Source organism: Lolium perenne, chromosome 3 (assembly GCF_019359855.2).
Source record: "Lolium perenne isolate Kyuss_39 chromosome 3, Kyuss_2.0, whole genome shotgun sequence".
NCBI classification, from domain to species: Eukaryota; Viridiplantae; Streptophyta; class Magnoliopsida; order Poales; family Poaceae; genus Lolium; species Lolium perenne.
In genome coordinates, this window is record NC_067246.2 from 284,895,525 (window position 1) to 284,920,063 (window position 24,539).

General features: G+C 43.0%; 1 protein-coding gene across 1 annotated transcript; it reads right to left on the bottom strand.

Annotated features, from left to right (window-relative positions):
• Window positions 1–13,756: 13,756 nt before the first annotated feature.
• Window positions 13,757–23,991, bottom strand: LOC127344245 (DNA polymerase alpha catalytic subunit). Its single transcript, XM_051370470.2, has 31 exons — window positions 22,751–23,991; window positions 22,151–22,318; window positions 21,984–22,067; window positions 21,807–21,881; window positions 21,666–21,730; window positions 21,476–21,566; window positions 21,189–21,374; window positions 20,728–20,891; window positions 20,517–20,631; window positions 20,165–20,344; window positions 19,978–20,091; window positions 19,750–19,869; window positions 19,333–19,650; window positions 19,133–19,225; window positions 17,737–17,855; window positions 17,565–17,637; window positions 17,297–17,353; window positions 17,058–17,150; window positions 16,604–16,723; window positions 16,437–16,534; window positions 16,315–16,360; window positions 16,047–16,160; window positions 15,852–15,932; window positions 15,444–15,557; window positions 15,274–15,363; window positions 15,103–15,182; window positions 14,816–15,023; window positions 14,693–14,746; window positions 14,497–14,616; window positions 14,343–14,417; window positions 13,757–14,263 (listed from the first exon to the last, which is right to left on the bottom strand). Exons 1-31 carry the CDS (start codon window positions 23,909–23,911, stop codon window positions 14,117–14,119), a joined length of 4,623 nt encoding a protein of 1,540 aa, XP_051226430.1. The 5' UTR covers window positions 23,912–23,991; the 3' UTR covers window positions 13,757–14,116.
• Window positions 23,992–24,539: the final 548 nt, after the last annotated feature.

Below are 24,539 nucleotides of genomic sequence, written 5' to 3' on the forward strand. Positions count from 1 at the left end.
AACCTTACAGCTGCCTGACGAGGCACGCGTGCTAGATGAGATCGACGTTTGTGCTCCTCCCGCGCGCCGCCCTATCTCAGCAGTGATCCGTGGATGGGGTCATGCTCGCTCGCACGCACGAGAGAAGCACATGGGGAAGCTGGATTGCGCGGGGAAGAAATATAGCTTGGTGGAATGTGTGAGACGGCTTGACAGGTGGGAGTAGGACAATCATAGACCACTTCCGATCCGCCCTCTCTTTACTAATCATCACATGGTGTTCAAATGATTAAATAAAATATGCAAACTTGTCGACTTCCTGTTTGTTTGGTGGCAAAGCTAGAGCAGGCCAGTTGCCATCGCTTCATTTCACTAATGACAAATGTGTCACTTTCAGATTGATAGCTACTTGCATTTTGGAGGGTCTCTATTTTAGTTTGGGTGTGTTTGGGGGCATTGTCTATGCTTCTATTCTCCCAGCTGAAGACAAGTTTGAGATCATAGGTACACATAAACCTATTTTCTGAAGCATACTCCCTCCATTCCGCTATAGTGACTTGTCCTTGTAATAACAGGCCAACCACCATGAAGACAACACCAGAAATCCATCATCTTCAAAAACGACACCTCCAAGAAAGGAATAGTGTGCAAGCACCGTCATCACCCTGATTAATGACCATAGGTGTTCACCCCGGAGAAAATCTGCACTCACAAAACAATACCTTCAACAAGACCATTGCCATGCACCACCAATTAACGCCAGACCTTGGGTTTTAACCCTGCAAGTATAGACAATGACTTCCTCAAGTTGTGGCCCCCAATGGACAATATCGCTGCTCCAAGTCATTAATCACCAAGCCAGAATCTCATCACCACCAAGACTCAATCCCCACTGCTAGTCCTCAGTTCTCAGCTTCCATGCCATTCTGTGCGTCTGACTTCACCGTGGAACTAAGACATGTTCCGTGATGGCAACAGATCGCAGAGCTTTGCAACTCTCCCTCTACAACCAAACTTTTAGAAAAAATATGGTAGCGCGCGACCAAAATCCATCCGCTCCGGAAAACTCCAAGCATGTCGTTCATTTGGAATTGACCAATGTAGCCTTCCGACACTCGACAGTACGTCCAAGATCAATGAAGACAAGCGTCGGACAGTTCTTTATCACGGTGTGAGAGGGATCCAAGGACTGCCTCCATTATTTCTAGGCCTAAAATTTGTTCTAAATTAGTCTACATTTTAGCTTTGTAATCAATAACAACTCAAAAATGAAGCAATCCTGCTCTTTGTAGCTTTGATTGGTTGAAATAGTATTAATAAATGTATACTAGTTTGTCTGATTTTTTCAAAGATGTAGACTAAATCAGAACGGATGGAGTAGAAAACATTGTGTCTTTAAGTCTTGGAGAAACCATGCTAGTAATATATATATCACAAAGAAATTAATCCTTGTAACTTTTGGTCCTCAAATTTGACCACTGCAATCGTGTGAATATTACAATGTGAGTATTGTATGGAAGACATCTGCAAATCATTTTTGCCATCTTCAGACACTTTTGCATTAGAGCATTTGAACATATTTCTATGTACCGAGCAAGCTACTCTCTCTAGTTTTGCAAAATTTAGATAATGACGGGGTTGAAGTTTTGAACTGCTAAAATACTTCCAAATGTTTAATATACACTTTAAAATTATGTGTGAATTTATCCTATTTTTATTACATATTTTAAATAAATATTATTTATTCCAATAAAAATAATAAAAGTTCAAAGTTATTCCATAAATAGATGTCTGGGGTTTTTCTAAATCTGAATGTATCTAGACACTAAATAGTGTCTAGATACATCCATATTTAGAAAAATCTTATGGACAGAGGTAGTATTTTGACTACGATGCTGATGTTGAAACGGAAACTTTGAACTTTCACACTTATTTGAGTCACATGCGTCTCAAACTATTTTCCTCCAAATAACAGCTCCAACATTATTTTCTTGGAAAATCCTCGGTTCCAAATCGTGCTGTTAATTAACTTCTCTCAGAAGCAGAGGAGGGAAATTTCAACCTAGCTACAGTATCCACAAGCCATTCAAGAAAGGCATGGGAAGCAATCGCCTCGGTAGACGGAAAAAAATCAGTTTGCAGAGGTCAAACAATCTCCTTTGCCGAGGAGCTACTGATCGGAGGCCTGCAAAGCAGCCACACTGGTCAAACTGTTTGACATTTTCTGTCCCTGATACATAAATATGCCAACTAGTATATGGAAATCAAAGTGTACAGGGCAAAGAACATTAGTAAAACATGAAGTGAGAGAACAATTCAAGAGTTTGTTTCCAAAAGACAGAGCAACGGTTTGGTCTGGCCAAACACATTGCGACCAATGCCCCAAAAAGGAAACACACGAGGCAATTTGATTAGTTTGAATGAGGCTTATTATAATACTGCATGGGAGCTGACACTTGCGAAAAATAATAGCTGATCGAACTCCGAGCCTTTCTGGTCGTCAAACATTCTGCCAAACACACACATTACAAATCAATACGTTGATCGTAAGGCACCATCAGACAAGAATGTATGGTCGGTTATTGATCTGCGGAGCACCGGTACAGTTGGGATCCGAGAGTTGAAATCTTGGAGGGGCAATTGCCTCAAACTTCAACGGTCCATGCTGATGAATTTGAAGTCCCAAGAATCGGAAATGACAAGTGGTTTGCATGCGCATGCTAGATGCTACAGCGACGCCCCAGTTTTCCTTCGTCTTCTCCTTTTTGCATGCATGGCTCACATCTCCTTTTTGACATTTTGCGACTCCTGTTGCTTTGCACGCCGGTGACTTTACACAGAAATAACCCATTTGCGTAAGAATAGCACAAAATGACCCTCCAGCCAAACTATTTCACGTTTCTAACCCTTTTATGTGGCTCCCTTCGCAAGGGCGCCACACCCTTCTATGTGGCGCCTTTCGCAAGGGCGCCACACCCTTCTGTGTGGCTCCCTTCGCAAGGGCGCCACACATTCTTTCATACGTGGTGGCTCGAGCTTGTCTGCCGATAATGTGTGGCGCCGCTCCCACGGGCGCCACATAGACAGGTGTGGCGCCCTTACGAAGGGCGCCACACAAAAGGATTAGATGCGTGAAATAGTTTGCCCGGAAGGTCATTTTGTGCGTTTTTTTCAACAAAGGGTTATTTTTGTGTAAATCGACTGCATGCCGTCCTATCAACAATTTTATTTTGGTACATTATGAAATAGCTTGTCAAGCGTGCCAGTGCCTTGTCACTGACACATGCACATGTTTGCTGAGTTCGTACGGAATGACGACTTGCACACAAAGAAACAGAGGCCTCGGGTCAATAGGACTACTCAAGTGCCCGATGCAGGCATGGCGCCATGTTCGCGCGTGCCGTGTCATGAATGGCAGGGAAATACCTAGTAGATCCTGTTCATATTACAACTTGGGACATGATGCACGATGGTCTGCATTCTCTAGAACTTGTACGATGCACTTGCAAGTTTCTACTTTTCTTTCCATGCAAAAAATTGTTTAGTAAGTTCGAGTTCTCCTTGTTTACACGCATCTTAAGACTTAATCATGTATATTCCCCCCGTTTATTATACGGAGTACAAGACTTTTTACCCCCATTGATCCATAATAACCTTCGAATGATTTAGTTTAATTTATTCTAAATTTGAAGTAAAGTTCTGACACTTATTATGGAGGCGTGAATAGCTTATTTCGAAAATGCATGTATCTACTTTCTAGACTTATTTTAGCGTTTGGGTTCACCCGTTTTGGTATGTATCTAATTCAATGAAATATGTAAAAGGTCTTACATTAGTGGACATTGAGAGATTACATCTTTGAGCAAGTATACGTTAACTTAAACGAACTTACATACTAGTACGAGACATGCATTTTGGCACGGAAGTTTTATTAGTTTTCTTATGTTTCAGAACTGGAAACTTTTGCTACAATTTATTTTCAAACAAATTTATAGCCATGCCATTGTGACACCACAATGCCAAATATTGGTATTCCACAAGTTTGACCAGTTTAGTCATCCATTCGACGCCAACCCAACAATCATATACTACATAAAAAAAGCATGCGGTCAAAATTTCGCACATCAGTACCATAAGCATTTCCTCCTTCCTAAAAATACTCAATGTTTTTAATTTTAGTCATAATCAAACCTTGTAAAGTTTGAGCAAGTAAATATAAGGAAAAAATATTTTTATGCAAAATGCCATATGTCTTGTAGTCACAATAATTGGATAAAAATGCCTTCGTGCAAAGATAATTGTTACTTAAGAGAATCATATCATTATTATTTGTGTCAGGGAAATTTAAAAACATAACTTCTCCGCCTTAGGACAAAAATATCACCTGCATTCGACCAAATGCCAAGATCCCTAGTGCCTGCCTTCCATGCTTAGCAAAGAAAGGTGCAGTCATGGAAGGCCATGTCCAAAGTACGAAAGTGAAACGGTAGACTTACCCACAAGGTTAACTCAAAACAAACATACAATTGCGACTTTTTAGTTCAAAATTCCGTTTATCTGACAAATTGTCCTTAGGAACTCAAACCCAAGTGTGTTGAGGGTTCCACGTACAAGACTAGCAGATCAATTTAGACTCATTTTATGATTGCTAAACTGGGTTGATTGATTGTATTTGTATTACACAGCGGAGATAGAGACATAAATGTTTTAAAAAAAAGATGATTAAACAATTGACAAAATGATACTACCTTTATTTTGAAATATAAGCATTACTAGAAAGTTTCTAAAAAAATCTTAGATTTCAAAACTGAGTGGTAACAGATACTAGTGAGAGGACTAAGAGTTGGGGTGCGCCGGATAAAAAAACCATTCCAGCCGCTTCCCCCAAAGCCCATTTTGTCCGGCGCCCCGATACGGTGTCCGGCGCCCCGAGCCCGTCCCCATCCCACAGGGAACGCTCCGGGCACGCCGGACACAACGAAAAGCGAGGCGGGCTCCCACATGTCGGCGAGTATTTGCATAAACCGTTGTTTCACGCCTCTTTTCTCGTCGCTCCTTCCTTACCGCGCCTCCCACCCCTCCGCTACGCTTCGCCCCAAGCCTACCGGCGACGGGCCTCGCTCCGCTCGTCAGAAGTTAGCCTCCCTTTAATATATGAATTTGGATCACAATACAACAAAGGAGACAACAGTGGAGCGACGAGGGCTTGTGGCGGAGAATGAAGGAGATATGCCCTAGAGGCAATAATAAAGTAGTTATTATTTATATCTTTATGTTTATGATAAAAGTTTATATATCATGCTATAATTGTATTAACCGAAACATTAGTACATGTGTGATATGTAGACAAACAAAGAGTCCCTAGTATGCCTCTTAACTAGCTTGTTGATTAATGGATGATTAGTTTCATAATCATGAACATTGGATGTTATTAATAACAAGGTTATATCATTGTATGAATGATGTAATGGACACACCCAATTAAGCGTAGCATAAGATCACGTCATTAAGTTATTTGCTATAAGCTTTCGATACATAGTTACCTAGTCCTTATGACCATGAGATCATATAAATCACTTATACCGGAAAGGTACTTTGATTACATCAAACGCCACTGCGTAAATGGGTGGTTATAAAGGTGGGATTAAGTATCCGGAAAGTATGAGTTGAGGCATATGGATCAACAGTGGGATTTGTCCATCCCGATGACGGATAGATATACTCTGGGCCCTCTCGGTGGAATGTCGTCTAATGTCTTGCAAGCATATGAATAAGTTCATAAGAGACCACATACCACGGTACGATTAAAGAGTACTTGTCAGGAGACGAGGTTGAACAAGGTATAGAGTGATACCGAAGATCAAACCTCGGACAAGTAAAATATCGGGTGACAAAGGGAATTGGTATTGTATGTGAATGGTTCATTCGATCACTAAAGTCATCGTTGAATATGTGGGAGCCATTATGGATCTCCAGATCCCGCTATTGGCTATTGGTCGGAGTGAGTACTCAACCATGTCCGCATAGTTCGCGAACCGTAGGGTGACACACTTAAGGTTTGATGTTGAAATGGTAGAACTTGAATATGGAATGGAGTTCGAATATTTGTTCGGAGTCCCGGATAAGATCTCGGACATCACGAGGAGTTCCGGAATGGTCCGGAGAATAAGATTCATATATAGGAAGTCATATTCCAAGTTTGGAAATGATCCGGTGCATTTATGGCAGGTTCTGGAAGGTTCTAGAAAAGTCCGGAAGAAATCACCATGGAAAGTAGAGTCCCGGAGGGACTACACCTTGCATGGCCAGCCAACCCTAAAGGGGAGGAGTCCAAGGTGGACTCCCCAAGGGTGGCCGGCCAACCCCCCTCATGGAAGGGGGGAATCCCACCCCAAGTGGGATTCCCACCTTGGGTAGGTTTCCCTACACATGGAAGGTTTTTGGTTCTGGTCTTATTCGAAGACTTGTAGTCCAACACTTGGGGCTTCCACCTATATAATGAGGGGCATAGGAGAGGGGGCTGACCACCACAAACCCATAGCTTGGCCGCACCCCTAGGTGGCCGGCCACCCCCTCTCCCAAACCCTAGCCGCCCCCTCTCTCCTCCTCTTCTCCCGCACGCTTAGCGAAGCTTCGTCGGAGATCTCCACCGCCACCGCCACCACGCCGTCGTGCTGCCGGATTCAAGGAGGAGCTACTACTTCCGCTGCCCGCTGGAACGGGGAGAAGGACGTCGTCTTCATCAACACCGAACGTGTGACCGAGTACGGAGGTGCTGCCCGATCGTGGCACCGTGATCAAGATCTTCTACGCGCTTTTGCAAGCGGCAAGTGATCGTCTACCGCAGCAATAAGAGCCTACTCTTATAGGCTTTGGAAATCTTCAAGGGTTAGTCTTGATCATCCCCTCGTTGCTCCCGTCTTCTAGATTGCATCTTGGCTTGGATTGCGTTCTCGCGGTAGGAAATTTTTTGTTTTCTATGCAACGAATCCCTACAGAGAAAGGGGTGTCGGAGGCTGGGGTGGCTGCCATTGAGCCGGGAGGGTCTTTTATAGATGTCGGCGTCAGGAAGAAAGCGCGAGAAGAGGCGAGAAGAAAGCGCGGGAACGCGCGGTGGCGTGCGAACGCCGGCGATGCGTGGAGACTGCGCAGCACCGACGAGACGTCTCGCCTACCCCTCCGCCGCCATTAAGGCAAAGCTGCGACGCTTCGGTCGTGTGTCACTACGCGCGAATAACTTCCGCCACGAGGTAGGCGACGGTTAGGTCCAAACTTGAATGTGTCGCTGACGCGTCGGCCCCACCACTCCCTGTCTCGCTTTTCGTTGTGTCTGGCGTGCCCGGAGCGTCCCCCGTGGGGCGGGGACGGCCTCGGGGCGCCGAACACCGTATCGGGCCGCGTCGGACAAAAATCGGGTTTGGGGGACGCGGCTGGGAACGTTTTTTTGTCCGGCGCGCTCCAAATTTCTTTAGGGGATGATTTGGGAAACGCGACTGGAGATGCTCTAATTATCGTAATCCACCCTGGGGATAAACGCAGCCACTGCACGTATCGTTTTCTTGGTGACCATGTGACTTTAGATAATCAACTAGCTAGCCGAAAAGTGTCTTTGGCTCATGGGCAACAGTGCTCCTACTGTTTAAAAATTTTTAAAAATCGTACATATTTATTTCAAAAAAATATGAAATAAATCTGGACTTAATAAATGACATAACCTACAAGCGTGTAAAATTTTAATATGAAATTCTTTATATTGTAGACTACATAAAAAAGACAAAATCTGTTGAAATTTGGAGATTTGAAATATGCTTACCATATCCACGCGTTTGTTGTTTATGTGTGGCCTAGAATATTTGTATTTGAAATTGAAATTTTACACGTTCATGGAACAATTTATTGGATACACCATATTTTTTTAATTTGTTTAAAACACATAAATATAATTTTTATTTTTTCTAAAATAGCAGAAGCACTGATGCTCAGAAACACCAAATCTCTGTCACTAGCTAGCAACATGATGTTGAACTCTAAGATAGGTCTTCAAACGAAGGTCAATCAAGCGGACCTGCAGCGCCGCCCTAGCTAGCACCGTTGTCTATATGCATTCGTGCATGCAATTTCGTGGTCAGTGCATATGTCTAGCTAGTTTGATCAACGTACGGCAGTCGGAATAATCTGTGGACCAGCATTCGATGTATGTGATCCACAATATGGACAACACTACAAAACCGGTTACTAGCATTAATTCAAATAGGTGAGGGCACCAATAGATGACGGTGTAGATAATACTAGGTTCGGTGGCTGGTGAAGATAGTCGTACTACCTCCAACCCACCATGGATTAAATACACCATGTGTTCCAAAATATACTCACTTTGCAAAGAAAAGTTTGACCAAACTTGTAGAAAATTCTATCAACAAATATGATATTCCATATATATCATATGAATGTATATTTTATGATATATCTAATGATATCGATTTTGTATTTTGCATGAAATGATTTTTTGTCACCGACCCCTCCTTCGCTCCCCTGCGTCAGCACCAGGCCGCACCGGAGCACCTAGGGTCGGCCTCCTCCTACCCCGACCTTCTCCACGTTCCTGATGGGATTATTTCCAACAGCTCCTTCGTGCCGCCGCCAGGGATGTCGCTAGACAAAGCATGCGCAACATAGCGACGGTAACGGATTTCCTCGATCGTCAAGTGAGTCGGATGCAGCGACAATTACTCCTTCTCCAGGGATGGTGTTGTGGTGTGGTGGCAACAACGTGAGGTTGTCATGCCGAATGTGGGCCTAGATGTGTCGGGGAGGCTGCAACGACTTTGTGTAGCTGCTATTGCTATTGCTCCGGTCGGCACACAAAGGTGCTCCTGGGCTACACCCGCAACATGAGGACGCATGGGCAGTGGTCCTGGGCATGGTGATGGCAACCTCCTCTTACGCCGAAGGTAATCAGTTGGTTTGCGACTGGTTGTGGCGGATTTCAAGATCTGACATCTAGTCCTAGATGCAAGGTGGAGAAGTGTGGCTACCGGTGAAAACCGAGCTCTGACTGCATTCATGGCGGTCGGTGACGGGGTATATGCCTTGTTACATTGTTGAAGGCATCATCGTTGCAGTCATCCTCTACTCACTCGTGTTGCTCTAGGTCTCCTAGATTGGACGATGGTGGTGCTTTTGGTATCGCTTTTCCTCATGGAGGTTTTGGTTTTGGGGCATATGTTGGATGTAAGAGGCAAGGGTGTAGCGATTTTGCATCTACCGCGTCGATGATGGCAGGTCTCGTGGCGGGAGTCACGTTCATGGATCGTGTGCATGGTGGTTGCGATGTCTGGTGTAGAGGGAAGGCCTAGCAAGGTCAATATGTAGATCCATGCATTTCATGAAGATGGTTTCGTGGAAGCCAGCGGTGGCGATTTCTTTAGCGTGCACCGCATGTGCACGCTCAGGATCTGTTGGACCAGTGAGCTGATTTTAGATGATGCGTGTAGGTGTGTAGTCAGGGAATACGACCCTGATCATGGACATCCCCTTCAGAAGCTTGTAGGTGTAGCAACCCTTGTCGTCAAAAGGTGGCTTCGGGTTGATTGATGTGTTATCTTGTAAGGCTTTTGTGAATAATTTAATAAAAAAAATCCACATGCATCATTTTAGTGCAGAGACCGAGGGTACAACCTCCATTTTAAAAAGTTAATGGATTTTTATAAAACTTTGATTAAGCTTTACATGGGTTTTCTTTTCAAATCCATATAAGCCTTATTCTATGGAATATAGGTTGTAGTAAAGTGAGATAAAATTCCTATCTCATGTTGATAATATGGATCTTGAGGTTTCCAAAAAATGGACTAAAAATCACCTGTTAAAAAAACGGCTACTAGTAGTAGTAGCCAAAACAGCTCAAACAAATGACATAATAATGTTCTGTTTAAATAGCGAACAAATAGCACACCCATTACGCACACAGTTTTTTTTTTATCTGTTCCATGTTCCTTCTGTAAATATTCATACCATAGCACATTTTGCATATTTGTGAATTACTCGGCGTCGGCACGCTTGACGAATCTGCCGGCATCAGCTAAGCCAGACCCTAGCAATCCCTAGGGAAAGCTACACGCCGCAACTTGGAGACGTCCGATCGGACGAAGATCCGCCTGAAAACGGACTGGGTAGGAAGACCAGACCATGCATGCATGGAAACCGACCTGTAAAAGAAAGACCAGACCATGCTCGCGAGTTCATCTTCATCGCCGCCCAAATTGGCATCTTCTTCCCTGTCCAATCCATGGTCCATCGGGGCGGTGTTGTCAACGGGCGAGGGCTGACTCAAGCGCGTGAACAATACTGCACTCGTTACAGTAGAACTGCACAACAGCACAAGAGGGTAAAAGCAAGAAGTGGATCGCCGCAAGGAACGCAAGTTGTGTACAGTGACGGCGTGAGGGGGATGTACGCGGAGATGGAGAGGATACGAGACGACTATACGAGTCAACCAGTTCACACTCGGCTGACTCCGGTCATGGATCAGTCAAAGCGGCCACTCCGAATCAATCTGACGTGGCCATGGGCCCATGGCCATGGCACAGGAAAATCTTGGTGCTGTTTCTTGGAGGTATAAATGTGCCGTGACCACACATGTATGTATACCTCGGGCGCTGGAAAACCTACAGCTAGAACCTGGTGGTGCAGAAAATGGTTTTGTTTTGAAATGCTTGTGTTGTTGTTCGGTGGGGCCGTGAAGATCACCAAAGTCGAGGATCAATCTGTGGTTGGATGGTTATGAGGGCAGTGTCATTCCCAGCCCATCAGAGTTTAAATCCCAGATTTGACACTTATATTTTTCAGTGGAACGATGTTCTCGTCGACAACGAGACATTTATGATGACTACGTCAATCTTAAGACCCGTTGGATAAAGTTTCTTTAACTCAGTCTCTCGGAAGTGCTCATAGAGGTGGGTGAGTGTATGTGCGTATATATGAGTGTCTATAAATGTAATGTGTTTCGCAAAAAATATCACTAAAGTCAGAGAGCCAACACGAGTGTCCCCATATATTGGATCGGTTTTGCCTCAGTGTCTCCCTATGCAAACTCTGGCCTTGCATGGATGGCTAGGATTTCCTGATACCATTTCGTGGACTAACTTATCCTCTCAACTTGTGGCGGGAGGTGAGGGGGCCACTAAAACACACCTCATATCTGATACTGATTTTCAGTGCACATATATTTTGCACCTTCTAGAGTTGTAGGTCAGCCTTTTTTTTTATACTCCTATATAACTGAATGTATATAGATACTGGTCGTTCGTTATCGTTGCCGGCCGTCCAAAGCTGAATATGGTGTGTGTGGGCTGTGCACGTCGCCTTGTGCTCTCAATTTCTGAAAAACACGACGGTCCTGAGGAGAAAACTGCACTGCAAATGGAGGGTCGTTTCTTGAAGACTAGCGTTTGCCTGAAAAAAGAAAAACCTTACAGAACACTCGAGAAAGAAATGCTGATAACCATGAAAATTGCTGAGATCATACACCACTGCATTTTCTCCGGGCCATGAAAATCCACTCATATCAGATCAGAGTGCGGACAATGTTGAGGTCTTCGAGAGTTTGGCATTCACTGGAACATAAAATCCAACGCAGAACTCCGAATGCAGAGAGCCAAGTGAACCATGAACGTTGACATGTCACCTGGAAAACTGAAACCAGGTCCTCGGTAGAACAGCGCCACAATCAACCAGCAGTCAACCACAGCGCCGATCGCGACATGAAGGGTGAAGTCGGCAGCATGAGACAACAAAAGTACAGTGTGATGATCTCTGTATGTGGTCATTAGAGGTAGAGAGAACTACATGGCTTCGCGACCGGGAGACGAATTCGATGTTCTCGGAAGGATGCGAGGATCATAATTCATGATGTGCAGTTGACTGAAATGCGAACAGGAGAATCTAGAAGCAGTGGCAGGGGAATTGCCGGTAGCATCCTACACCAGTGGTTTATGAAATGACAAAACGCCAGCTTTGGCCGCGACTCGAGTGCACCTCTCCTCTACTGCTAGACCATGTACTCCCTTTAATTGATTCGAATTTTGTAATATCCAGGCCTGGAATCTAAGACTGCTCCTTCCATCTAATTGCGCATATACGACCCATTTCATCATCAATTTTAATATCCGCGTAATCATGTCGCCGTGGGGATCTTCAAGTGATCGCCACCAATATCCAGGTCAATGAAGAGTTGCAGGCAAGCAAATACACATTCACTGTGTCACTAAATTTGGAAAATACTTAAATACCTACAAGAAACAGCGCCAACATACAACGGGTTATTCAGAAGACGGACAGGGTTGAGGTTGCCGCGAAGTTGAAGGGCGAGGGGCAGGATCATTCAATCTATGGTCCATTAGTTCGTGAAATAAAATCCCTCCTCGGAAGCTTTGAAGAAACCTTGGTGCGATCTGTGTGCCAATCAGCGAACGAAGCTGCTCATAGAATGGCAAAAGATGGCTGCGATAACAATTTGTGTAAGGTGTGTGAACCGAGGCATAGCCCGGATGGTTGCCGGGTGCTGATACCTGTGCTACCCGTGAGATCTCGAGTTCGAGTGCTAGCGTCCGCTCTCTCATTGTACACACCAATATATCATCTATTGAATTGTTTGGAGGGCTTCTTACCCCCCAAATCGCATTTTTACAATTTGTGTAAGGTGTGGCTAGGTGATGCACCTGATTGTATTCAGAACATGATTGTATGTGACTTTCCATGGGACGGGAATCAAATGATTGGGGATTTCACACATGTCGGCGAAACACTAAGTTTATTTGCATTCATGAATTTTCCGTGCCTTCGATGCTATGGTAACATCTCCCTTGCTATCAAATTTAGGCACACATAGATATTTTTAGCTTCAAAGTATGTTCAAGGCTCCTGAGTTCAGATTGCAACCAGCTTCGAAAAGAATCCTACAAGAATCTTATAACTGTTAGTGCTACACAAATAATGCTCCATTTCATATATTCCTGCTTTCTACTCTACACATGGAGGACTACAAAATCAGCATTGCAGAGGAACCTAATGATGTAGAAGACGTTGTCATGAAAATCAGCAATCTCTATGTGTCCGAGGAACCCAAAGCAGAAACACAGACGTGCGGGAAAGACAAAGATTGATGCTCCTACTGATACTCGAAAAACAATTTGCCACTGAGACTATGCTGGACTTGTCGAGGGCCTGGACAGGCGCAAACCATCACATCAGAAGAGCCCATACAAGTCACGATGAAGTTTACAGGGGTGGCAGTTCAAGGGTAGTTTGAGATGAATGATCTTCACAGCACGTTCATCAATTCACAACTATATTTATGTTTTGTTGTTTTGTCATATCAACCAAGACACTCAAACTTAGTATATATATCAGCTTTTGCCAGGCATCATTTTGGAACACACTAGAGATGCTCTTAGCTAGTACTACCTCTGTCTATAAATAGACATTTGAGATTTATCCAAATCTAAATATATCTAGATGCTATTTAGTGTCTAGATACATCCTAATTTAGATAAAACATTTATTTTTGGATGGAGGGAGTATTAGATATCATGCTGCAATGACAGAAAAAAATTCTGAAATTCCAGCAACCTCAAACACACTCTTTGCCAAGGATTTAGAGCATTTAGTAATAATCTATTTCAAGTGAAACAAGATCCCTAGTTTCTGAAACATAAACCTACATCTCAATCAGTAAAGAGACAAATGGATTGATTATAAATTTAGATGGCAAACAAAAAAATGAACTGGATGAATGATACATTTAGTATGCAAAGTATGTTACCACATTAATCATGAGATTTATGGATGCAACATATTTACAACTGCAATACAATATACACTGCGAAAATCTAGCGAAGGTAATGAGGATGGTCTTCACTTGTTAGAACATTTGAATTCAAATGCAACATACTCTGGGGAACTCCATCCTTCACAGGCCGGAAAACCCTTCAAACGGGCTAGTGGCCCAGGTCTTCGCTTTGTTTAATGTTCTTTTTTTACCTCAACAGGAGATTAGTTTCAGCAACACTATCTCACGGGCCCATGAGGAGCTTCTAGCTCGGTTCAACAAATGCTTGAGATCAGAGCAAACGGTAGCTCATCAGATTGACACTGCTAGATCTGTCAACTGCACCCATCCAAATGCACATCTGTCCCGGATTTTCTGAATCTCCACAAATGCCAAGTTTATGGTTTGGTTTAATATTGCAAACTCTTTCTCAAAAGGAAGCCGAGTCTTCTGGTCCAACTGCATCCAAATATTTATATTAACTACAGCATTCACAAGACCAGGGAAAAGAAATAGCAGCAATTAGATTGTGTGTAACCTTCTGAAGACACCGGGTTGCATCAAGTACATAGCAGAAGTAGGACAATTGCCTGTATAGATCTGCCTCTGTATACTGCAGCACACAGAATCAGTATTATTCACCATCAAAGTACAAATAAGCACATTGTAAACATAAGCCCATATCAACAAACCTGTCTTACTAGACGGCCGTTGCATTGTGGATAGTTTGGGCAGATGGTTCCTCTCTCAGAATCTCCAATCACTCTAAGGTTCACGGTATGAGTTGAATATTTGCAACCCTCATCATCACACTGAAAAAAAGGTCAATTACAATTAGCCAAGGGGTAAAGAAACATGAAGTATCAATGAAGTGGAAACTATACTTACTATCAGTAAACCCTTATAGTACTGATTGATGAAATTATCAGCCTGTCTTTTTATCTGGCATGGACAAAAATCAATTTCAGTTCAGCATTCTGAATGCTACATCATATTATAGTTGATATTTACCTGGTTGGCGAGCATAGCAGGAGAAACTCTGCACTCATCAGTGTCATCTGGACATTTTGGGCACCGCATCCGACGCCAGAAATTCACACTAGCGTCTTTTCCTTCATTTGGGTCAGATGGACTAGCAATCAGACTAGATACAGGGGGGCACTCGAAGGCACTGGAACAGCTTGGACATGATAAGCGCAGTTGCTCACAGCCACGATATCTGCAAATATTACTTATGTTACTTTAGTTTAAGTTATGAACTGCAGGCATCAAAGCGAAATTATATTTTATATGCTTACCTCTCATCTTCATTGTCAATTACAGATAAGAGCGTGGTAGAAGTGTCTTGGTCACTAGACCCAATAGATCTTGATTGGAACTGATTCCAAGGAATTAGAAGGATCAAAAAATAGTCATAGCAATAAGCTAATTTAGTTAGCAGTAACCATGAACCAAGAGTGGGTGCACACCTTGGATGAATCAAGTCCAAGACATTCAGCCAGTCGTGCTGGGCTAGTACCCTCGATTGAAGCACACAGACGAGAAACAACAGGATGAATCTGCAAAAGCAATTAGAATTAGCAATACAGTTACCAGTGCGGGATAAGAGAACTGTAGGTTTCTATATGTGAAGGAGGACCTGCTGTGACAAATAGTAGTCAATGTCAATCATCCACTTGTTAGGGTCTCTTTTTAGCTCATCGGGATGTCTTGCCCTTTGAGCTATTCCCCCAGAATGTGTATTATCTGAGTCCTGTTTGGAAGAGTTAAATAAAGTTAAAGTTACCTTCTTAAAATAGTCAACTAAATCATAAAGCCTGATAAAATATGCTGAAACATAACTAGAAAACAGATATTTCCAAAGAATTATTAGTGCCAGGATTTCTTATTTTTAGATTTACAACAATTTCAGACGAATGGAAAATTATGCCCCTTTATGAATTATCATTGGGTGTCAAAGCAGAGACAGTATGGTTAGGGAACCAAACAAAAAAAATACTAAATTAGGGATGCATCGCAAAACAGAAAAAGGAACAGATTGCAATACCTGTTGCGAGCAAATAATGTAAGGAACTGTATCACCTGCAGAGCACCCAGAGAAACCATTTTGCTTCAGTCTTGAAGCAACCTGAAAAACAGAACACAACCATAGGTAAGACAGCACTCAGCTCATCAGTTATCCATTTATTTCACAAACCAAGACCAAAGGAAAAAAAAAATTAAAAAAACAGGTAAATCTTACTTGGACATGAGGCTGGTTTTTAGCATCTGGATAATCTTCTGGCGCTTTCGTTAGGCTCTTTGTGATGATATATTTTTCAAGCTCTATTTGACCATTTCTCATCTGCTCTTGTACCTGCAGCAACACACATATTCAGTCGATCATATATTATTAGACTTCGAAATATGTCAATAATTCCTTTTCAGTCAATTATTTTTGCAGAGCTATGCTCTCAAAAACAGATGGAATAAGGAAAACTTAAAGGATGAAACAAATGTAGGCTACTGACCTGGACAAGAGAATTATGTATCGCCTCAATAACATCATCGCATGTCCTGCAGAGAAAGGAATAACATGGATGAGACAGAAGAAAAACTCAAAAAAAATCACAGCAGCAACTAAAAAGCTCACCCTCCAGACAAAATTTGATTTAGGCAAAAGTCTCCAATTTCTTTTGACAGCAAACTCCAATCACGTCTGACCATATCAAGTCCCTTGCGCTCAATGTTCTGCATCGAGCATGTTAGAATAGCTCTCCTAGATTTACTAATAAATATAAAATTGGAATAAGCACACACCTCTCGCAAAGTACCATCTAGTGTCACTTTAATGGCAGCATATTTCTTCTTTTTGAGAAGCAACATTCGTTTGTATACACCATCAAGATCAATCTCCAGACAACGGTACTTCTTGTTCACCTGCATAAAGCATTTGTGGCAAGATGATGTTTTTGTGCTGCACATAGATCATACTCCCTCCGTTCGGAAATAGGTGACTCAGCTTTGTACAGATACGGATGTATCTAGATGCATTTCAGTGTGTAGATACAAAGTTGAGTCACTTATTTCCAAGCAGAGGTTGTAATTTAGAGAAGCCTAAATACAACAGGCAGGTGCTAACACTCTCAATCCTGGTTGTGCCTTGGCACTGTGCATCCACCGTACAAATCCAAGAGGTTTTCATTGAACAGAAAGATATTTCAAAAGTGATAAACTAACATCAAAACCTGCAGCTTGAAGATTAGAGTCCTACCTCCTGAATGACCTTTCCTGCAATTGCTTTTGCCCTGGAGATGTCATCCAGTCCAGTATATATCATTATGGAGTCTGTGTCACCATAAATAACCTGTCCAATAAAGTTTTAAAAAAAAGAACAACTAATAAGATCAATCTATTCATAAAGAAATTGAAGCTTGTTAAAAACAAGGTTCTTTGGGTATCTTAGAAACGTTGTTTGCCAGAGATATAATAAACATTAGTTACTATACATACCTCTAAGTTCAAATTATTCTGAACCAGATCAACAGTGTTTTGCAAGATCTCTCTTCCCTGCAAGGGGCATCATAGCTTTTATTAATCACAACAATATACTCCCTCCGTTCCAAAAAAAAACTTCTCAACTTTGTCTAGATATGGAGGTAGATAGACATGTTTTAGCTATAGATACATCCGTATCTAGAAAAAGTTAAGAAGTTTTTGGAACGGAGGGAGTAGTTGAAAAGTTTGTATACTTCTGCAGGAGAGAAAAACATGTTCTCACTTGTAGTGTAATAAGCTCAGCAAGTGGCTTTGCAAAAAACCTAGAATTGGAGAAGCCCAAGCAACCGTACATGCTGGAGAATAAGTGTTAAAAAAGGGTAAGTTACAACCCATAGACCATATTGGGAGAATGCAAGAGAAATTACTCATGTTTGCCACAGAATATTGTTTACCTATTTGCAGTAAGCTTTAAAGCTTGCTGTTGAATATCAAGTTGCTGCATTTTAAGACCAGAAGCAGTCTTGAGCCACTTTTTAACCATTCTTCTCCTCTCGACCAGGCTCTTCAGCAACTGAGTCATGATTTCAAATACACGCATTAGAAAAAAATTATGCCCTGACAAAAAAGCCACATTACATTGAAAACAGAAGTATGATGAAAATAAACGAATCATAACAAATCACATGCTAACGTCATAGTCCATGTGAGACTTGCTGTGTTCGGTCTGGTCACTCTAGATTCTAAGTGTATACTTCTTTGGTATCCATACAGAAATGATTGTGTTGAGGGAAAAAACTAGCAAATGAAATGACTAAATTGCTGGAGTACTAATACTACGAAGCACCGATACTTTAAACTCCGTCGTGTCCGCGTAAAATACTCCGACGATACTCCGATACTCGGGTGATACGCGTATCTCAGGAGTATCGTATTTTCCGATTTAAAAAGAAAGAAAAAAAATGCCGATACTCGGGCGATACGAATATACCATGAGTATCGTCTTTTCCTATTTAAATAAAGAGAAATATGCCCATACTCGGGAGACACGGGAAGCCCAGCCAAAGCTCACTACTAACCCTAATAACCAGTGCGCTCTTTATCTATTCGGTCGAATGACCATCACAACGGATCAGGAGCGATTGAGCGCACCATGGCCATTGCTGCAGGTCTTGCTTGCTGCTGGGTATGCGTGCTTGCTTTCTGCCAGGCTGTCTTGTGTGGTGTTGCTTGCTACTGGTGCTAGGCGTTGATGCCATTGATGTATTTTGCAAGCACAAATGGGGCAGTATAATGATTGAGGAAATTGTTGAGATGATCATTCAGCCATCGAGGACTTAAAGCAGACATGGAGGCAACAAATAGGACAGATTTTTCACAGCATTCAATTATTCTTTGTCTAAATCACATGGCATTTTTTTAATTTTTATATGTATACTCGTCGTATCACCGTATTTCTATTTCTAGAAATTGCTGGATTCCGTATCCCTGCATCCGTCTCGCCCTATCCGTCTCACCGTAATGCCGTATCGGTGCTTTAATACATATTAGAATATTGGGTGTTGATCAGGTGCATTACTATACTGTACAACAAAATGAACAAAATAAATTATGACTCGGTAGTCTATTCCAAAACTAAGGTTTCTGAATTCTCATAGCATTCAAAATCAGTTGGAAACAAAAAAAAAAGTTAAAACTGTAGTCCAGCTTAGTTATAAGTATTTGATCCAGTTAAGGAGTTAAGGATAGTCCTTCAACTCATCAGGAAGCGTCCCACCTATGGCATGTTAGTATGTTACCCAGTACCCCAAAACTCCAGATAAAAATAAAGCACATCTGTAAGCCAAGTACCTCAGGCAAAACACCAGTAGCCTTTGAAGTTGGCAAGTTAGGAAGATTGCCATCAGAAGACCGTTCAACAGTAGTGAAGCAGATATTGAATTCCTTTGGGAGAAAGAGAATAAAGCCAGCAGTGAATATAACACATCATTTAGCAGTTGACTCATGGCAAATAAGCCAAAATTACAGAATCTGCGAAAAAGGACTATTACCTGAATTATGGAAGGATAAAGACTGTTGAAGTCCAGGAGTAGAATATACTTGTCATATAGACCTTTTTTAGGCTCCAAAACCAAGCCACCGGCATATGAAGGACCTTTTCTTGCTTTACCTTGATCACCATGATGCACCTCGTCATCAACGGATGGATCAGTAACACCATCAGCAGCATTTGCACCTTCAGTATCAGCATTCATTTTTCTTTTTGCAGAGTTCACCTCCTTGTTGCGTGCAAACTTATCTGGTACAATGAATTTTTTTGCATGGAATGAATGCAACAGTAGATATTCTACCCTCTGAGCTCTAGCACCCTGCATCCATTTTGTTTGAGATAATGTCAATACAGGCATTCTTTATAACATAGACTGCATTATTGCAGATGTAGACTAGGCATAATAATGATGGTGTACCTGGAGAGTTTTCCCCCACAAATTACCACTAATATTTGTCAATTGACGTGTCAGCGGGAGAACGCTTAAGTGGAACATGAGCTCCAAAGAAAGCCATGCATCAGTCTCGCCATATTCAACCTACATGAGCATAATAAATTGGTAAACGTTAGTTCAGTTCATAATTCCAAAGTCATGGCATTCTCTTGAAACAGGTAAACATGATTTATTATTTCAAAGAAGCCACACCAGCTTTAGAAGTGTTCCAGATGATTGGAACATTGGGGGTATATCATGCGGAGAAACCTCCCTTCTGTCCTTTTTCAGTTGTGTCTCTGCAAGTTGTGTCAAGGAATAACTAACCTGCATAAAACAATTGGTTAGAATTGTCGAATTTGATCTTATAAGTGCACCAAGCAATTAAAATGCTTGTTACCTCCTTCAGAAGATCACGAGAGCATAAGTAGGTGTCACAGAGGAGACGACCAGCAATGCAGGACATAATTCCTGGACTTGCCCCAGAACCATATAGGGTGTTTCCTTTGGTAAGCCTTGGCATTATTGACCTTCTAAGACGACCAATTTTGGACCACATGCTGCTCGGTACTTTGCAGGTCTAGCAAAAGAAGACATGTTTCTTATTGATTGAATTGAACTAAAACATGATTAGACATGTTTAAAGTAAATTATTAACAGAAGCCTTTCAGTCTATGTCAAAGAGAACATATGGCTACCACTATGGATTACATATAGGAACCAAGATGAACCAGGAAATAATTTTAGAGTACCTGAGCACGGTGCAAAAGGACATCCAAGTCGAATCCCGAGATGTTGTGCCCGACAAGTACGTCGCAATCAAGTTTACTAAGCTCAATCATCAAGCGGTTTAACAAAGCACGTTCACTGAAAATCAAACAAAAATATTAATAAAAGCAAGCTGAAGCACTCACTTTGTACAAAGGAACATGTAAACTGCATAAGCCAAAACAATGAGCTCACCTGCTTTCTAGTGCCAGCACGTTGCTACCAGCTTTTTGGTTCCTATCAGAAGCTTCCTTGTTGAGGCCTATAGGGAATATGCTACCTTCAAGCTTGCGCATAACAGTAAAATGGCTGATCATTCCCCGTTTCTGCCAATCTTCAGGGCGCATTGGACTATCAATCTGAAATGACCCCAAAAATAAAGGAACACTTATTTGGTATGAAGTGTCCTTATCTTATTAAAAACACATGTGTAGAGTTGACGATTATTTGAATAAGCCCAAAGTGTGTCAGTTAGTCTAAAACGAACTGTTTCAGAAATTTAGAGAGATGGGAGGTTCCATTTGCTTGACACCTCATTGACATATATGTGTCAGTTTATCTAGAAAATTTTGTTCGAGAGACAAGGATAACCATTTACTTTCACCCGGTGACAAATACTAGAATAGAATACTTCAACTCCAGATTAGCGTACTTACTTTCACCCGGTGACAGCATATGACGGATGCTGATACAATCTCATGCACATTGTGTTTCTCATTTATGATTGTTTTAAGATTAACAGCCGCAACTACAGCTGGAGGAACTTCCAGTGCGGCACTTGTCATCAAAACAGAAATGTCTTTTGGACAATCAACTGTAACTTCAAATTTACACCAGCTGACCTGTGAAAAATTCAAAAACCATAACCACCAATAGCATGCAACAAATATTCAGATAGGGGCACAGCCTGGGATAAGAGGACAGTATGAAATCAAGGATATACCCGCTGTGTAGATGGACATGTCACAAATTTGGAAATCGATAGCCATGTAGGACCCTTGATCTTCCTTTTGACGAGAAACAGCTCAAGAGCACTGAAAAGGTATGATGGTTAACGTGTGTGATGAAGGGATGTGGCATGAAGAGTGCACATGAAAATTGTTGAGCATGGTCCACATTTTTATGGATCATACCTATTGTTTGTCCCAAGTAACGCATGGAAATGTTCACCTCTAAGGTCTGATGGTACCGCCGTATCCTAAGAAAATACATGGTATAAGTAAATAAGAAGTATGAGTCTATGAGACAAAAGATGTACTGTTCAACGAACATACCTTGTATGGGTAATTGATTTTCAGGACATACTGCTCACCGGTTGGTATATCCGTCCTCTCAAATGCATAGTTCCTCTAAGGCATGGCATGCCAAATATGATCAGTTAGCTCATACAAACAAAAATACAGGAAAGGATGTTACAGGGTGCTTCCAAAAAGGAGATTCCACCTACATACCTTGACTGGAGTCATTACAAAATTTGAAATGTTGAGGTCAGACAACTTCTCAGCTACTTCGCTCTTTAGTCCAGATGCCAACTCCTGGCAAGAGGATATGCAGTATGCGTATAAGATAAATGTGCTGCAATGAGCATAAGTTTAGTATGAAATAAAGAATCTCTTACATGTAGGGTTGCTCGAAGTAATGGCAAAGCATCCGAATTTGTAGAGTTCTTCTCTGTCCTTGATATGGCGTCCCTTGGAAAAACTGAACTGCTTGGGATTGCATATATGCACCTTTGCATATTTTTTACAACCACACAGCAACTATGGAACCCCTTGCCTATTTGCACCTAGAAAAGAAAAGCAGACGGTCAAAAAGAGGAGTGTACAACTAACCGAGAACTGCAAAAATTTGATAGCTCATAATTTCAATAGAACACACCAACTATCAGCAAAGCTCATATCTATTTTTGACATAACATAGCCATACAAAGAGCTAATTTGAAAATACCGAGAGCTTATGGAGGCAATGATTACAGTGTTTCTATGGGAAGCAATCATGCATTCGGATAAATTTAAGCACCACGTAATCTATGGTAAATTGGTTATCCTATTTAAGCTAAAGAAAAATCAATTGTTCTGGTGCTCTGATGAATCATTGGCTATTCAGTATGATATTCTGCAAACAAAAGAACACTTGGAACAGATGTCACAACTAAATATGACTCTTCTAGGGGCAGATTAGCAGAATATTTCAATGCAAACTTAGTAGTAATATTTACCTTCCCAAACAAATACACTGTGCCTGAATTGATGCCAAAGGGCTCCTCATATGCATCCAGTATATAGAAGGGCAGTGCTCCATCCTTGAGTTCAAACTCTGAGCTTTCATCCACATCTACGTTACCATCAGCAGCCGCCTCTCCCGCACCTCCTGCATTCTCCCCCTCCCCACATATCTTCATCCAGCCTGCTGTCGCACTCGATACATCCCTGTTCATGCTCCCCTCCGCCTTAATCTTCGCATTCAGGCGGTGCGCCTTCTCTACCTTCACTTCCCCATTAGCCTCCTGCTTCAGCTCCTCCAAGTTCTTACTGACATCTGCCAATTCAGTACTAGAACCTTGGGTTGCTTCTGATTTGGGCTGCATTTCCACATCTGGCTTGAGTTCCACCTCTGGAATTGGTTCCACATCCATGTCGTTTCCATGGTCGGAAACGACATCAGGCTCGAACCCGTTGTTATCCGATCTAACCTCCATTTCAGGGTATAGGGCTGCTTTTACGGGCTTATTAATGTGGGCGACTGGTGGAGGCAGCGGCGTAGGGGCAGAAATCCTACCAACGCGACGACGGCGCTCCTCGCGGTCGTTCTCGTCGGGGGCGAACTCGGCGATGACGTCATCCACGATGCTGTCCGCGGCGGGCGCGCGGTCGCTGCCGGGCTTCTTGAAGACGGAGGAGGTGAACATGGAGGAGAGGCGCTGCTTGCCCATCATGGCGGCGGCGGCGGAGAGGGACGCGGCCGCGGCGGACTGCTGCGGGGGCCGCCTCGCCTGGGGCGGGCGCGGCTGCTTGCGCTTGCGGGGGGCGGCGCCGTCCTCGCCGCCGGACCCCTCGTCGGAGGAGGAGGGCAGGGCGCGGTGGGTCCAGTCCTCCTCACGGCCGTCGTCGACGTAGCCGAGCCCGTCGTCGTCGATGATGAAGGCGCCCGCGTCCCTGCGGCGGCGCGCGACGAGCGCGGCGTAGTCCTCCTCCGCCACGGTGTCGTAGATCGGGTCCTCCATCCTCACCTGGACGGCGGCGGCGCGGGCGCCGCCCTCGCGCCTGGCGCGGATGCGCTCGAGCGCGGCGGAGCGCGCCGGCGCCGCGGCCTCGGCGCCCCGGGTGCGCAGGCGGCGGCCGGATGCGGATGCGGCGGCGTCGGCGGGCGGGTCCTCCATGGCTACCCCTCTTCTACCCTCGCTCGCTCGCTCTATCCTTCTCTGTTCTCTCGCTAAATCTTTCTCTAACTCACGCACAAGAAAGGAAGCGCGCGGCGGAGATCTATTGTGAAAATGAGGGAGTGGCTTTGGCGGGAAGGTGTTCGGCCATTTGGCGCGCAGAGTTTCAGCGCAGAGCTATTAGCCGGTGGGTTGGTCTAGGGTTTTTCAGATCGCCTGCACTGCATACGGATCCACACGTAACTAGGCCTGTCTGGGCTTTGCCATACTGTATTGGCCTGTTCGGCTGTGCAAAACTGGGCTGTACTTAGGGAAGAAATCCCAGATCCGGCCTGTTGGCCTGACCCTTCAGCTCGGTGTTGGTCTATTCTTTTACGGCACTCGTTTTTTTCTAAACTAAAACTATCGATACCAAATTACCCCCTCCGCCCAAATATGTTGACTTTTGTCTAAGATTTAGTCAAAAGTCAACATATTTTAAGTTTAAGCAAATTTATACGTAAAAATATAAACATTCACAATTCTAAATTAGTATCAATAGATTCACCAGAAAATATAGTTTCTCAAAATATCTATTTGATATTGTAGATATTCATATTTTTCGTATAAACTTGGTCAAATTTAGAAG

Excerpts from the sequence above, each read along its gene's own strand:
- LOC127344245 (XM_051370470.2), bottom strand. The coding sequence starts at position 23,911 with ATGGAGGACCCGCCCGCCGACGCCGCCGCATCCGCATCCGGCCGCCGC. Across the intron at positions 16,724-17,057 it reads CAGGAAAGGTCATTCAGGAG|GTGAACAAGAAGTACCGTTG; the intron begins GTAGGACTCTAA and ends TGCTTTATGCAG. Across the intron at positions 14,418-14,496 it reads ACGGCCGTCTAGTAAGACAG|TATACAGAGGCAGATCTATA; the intron begins GTTTGTTGATAT and ends TGTGTGCTGCAG.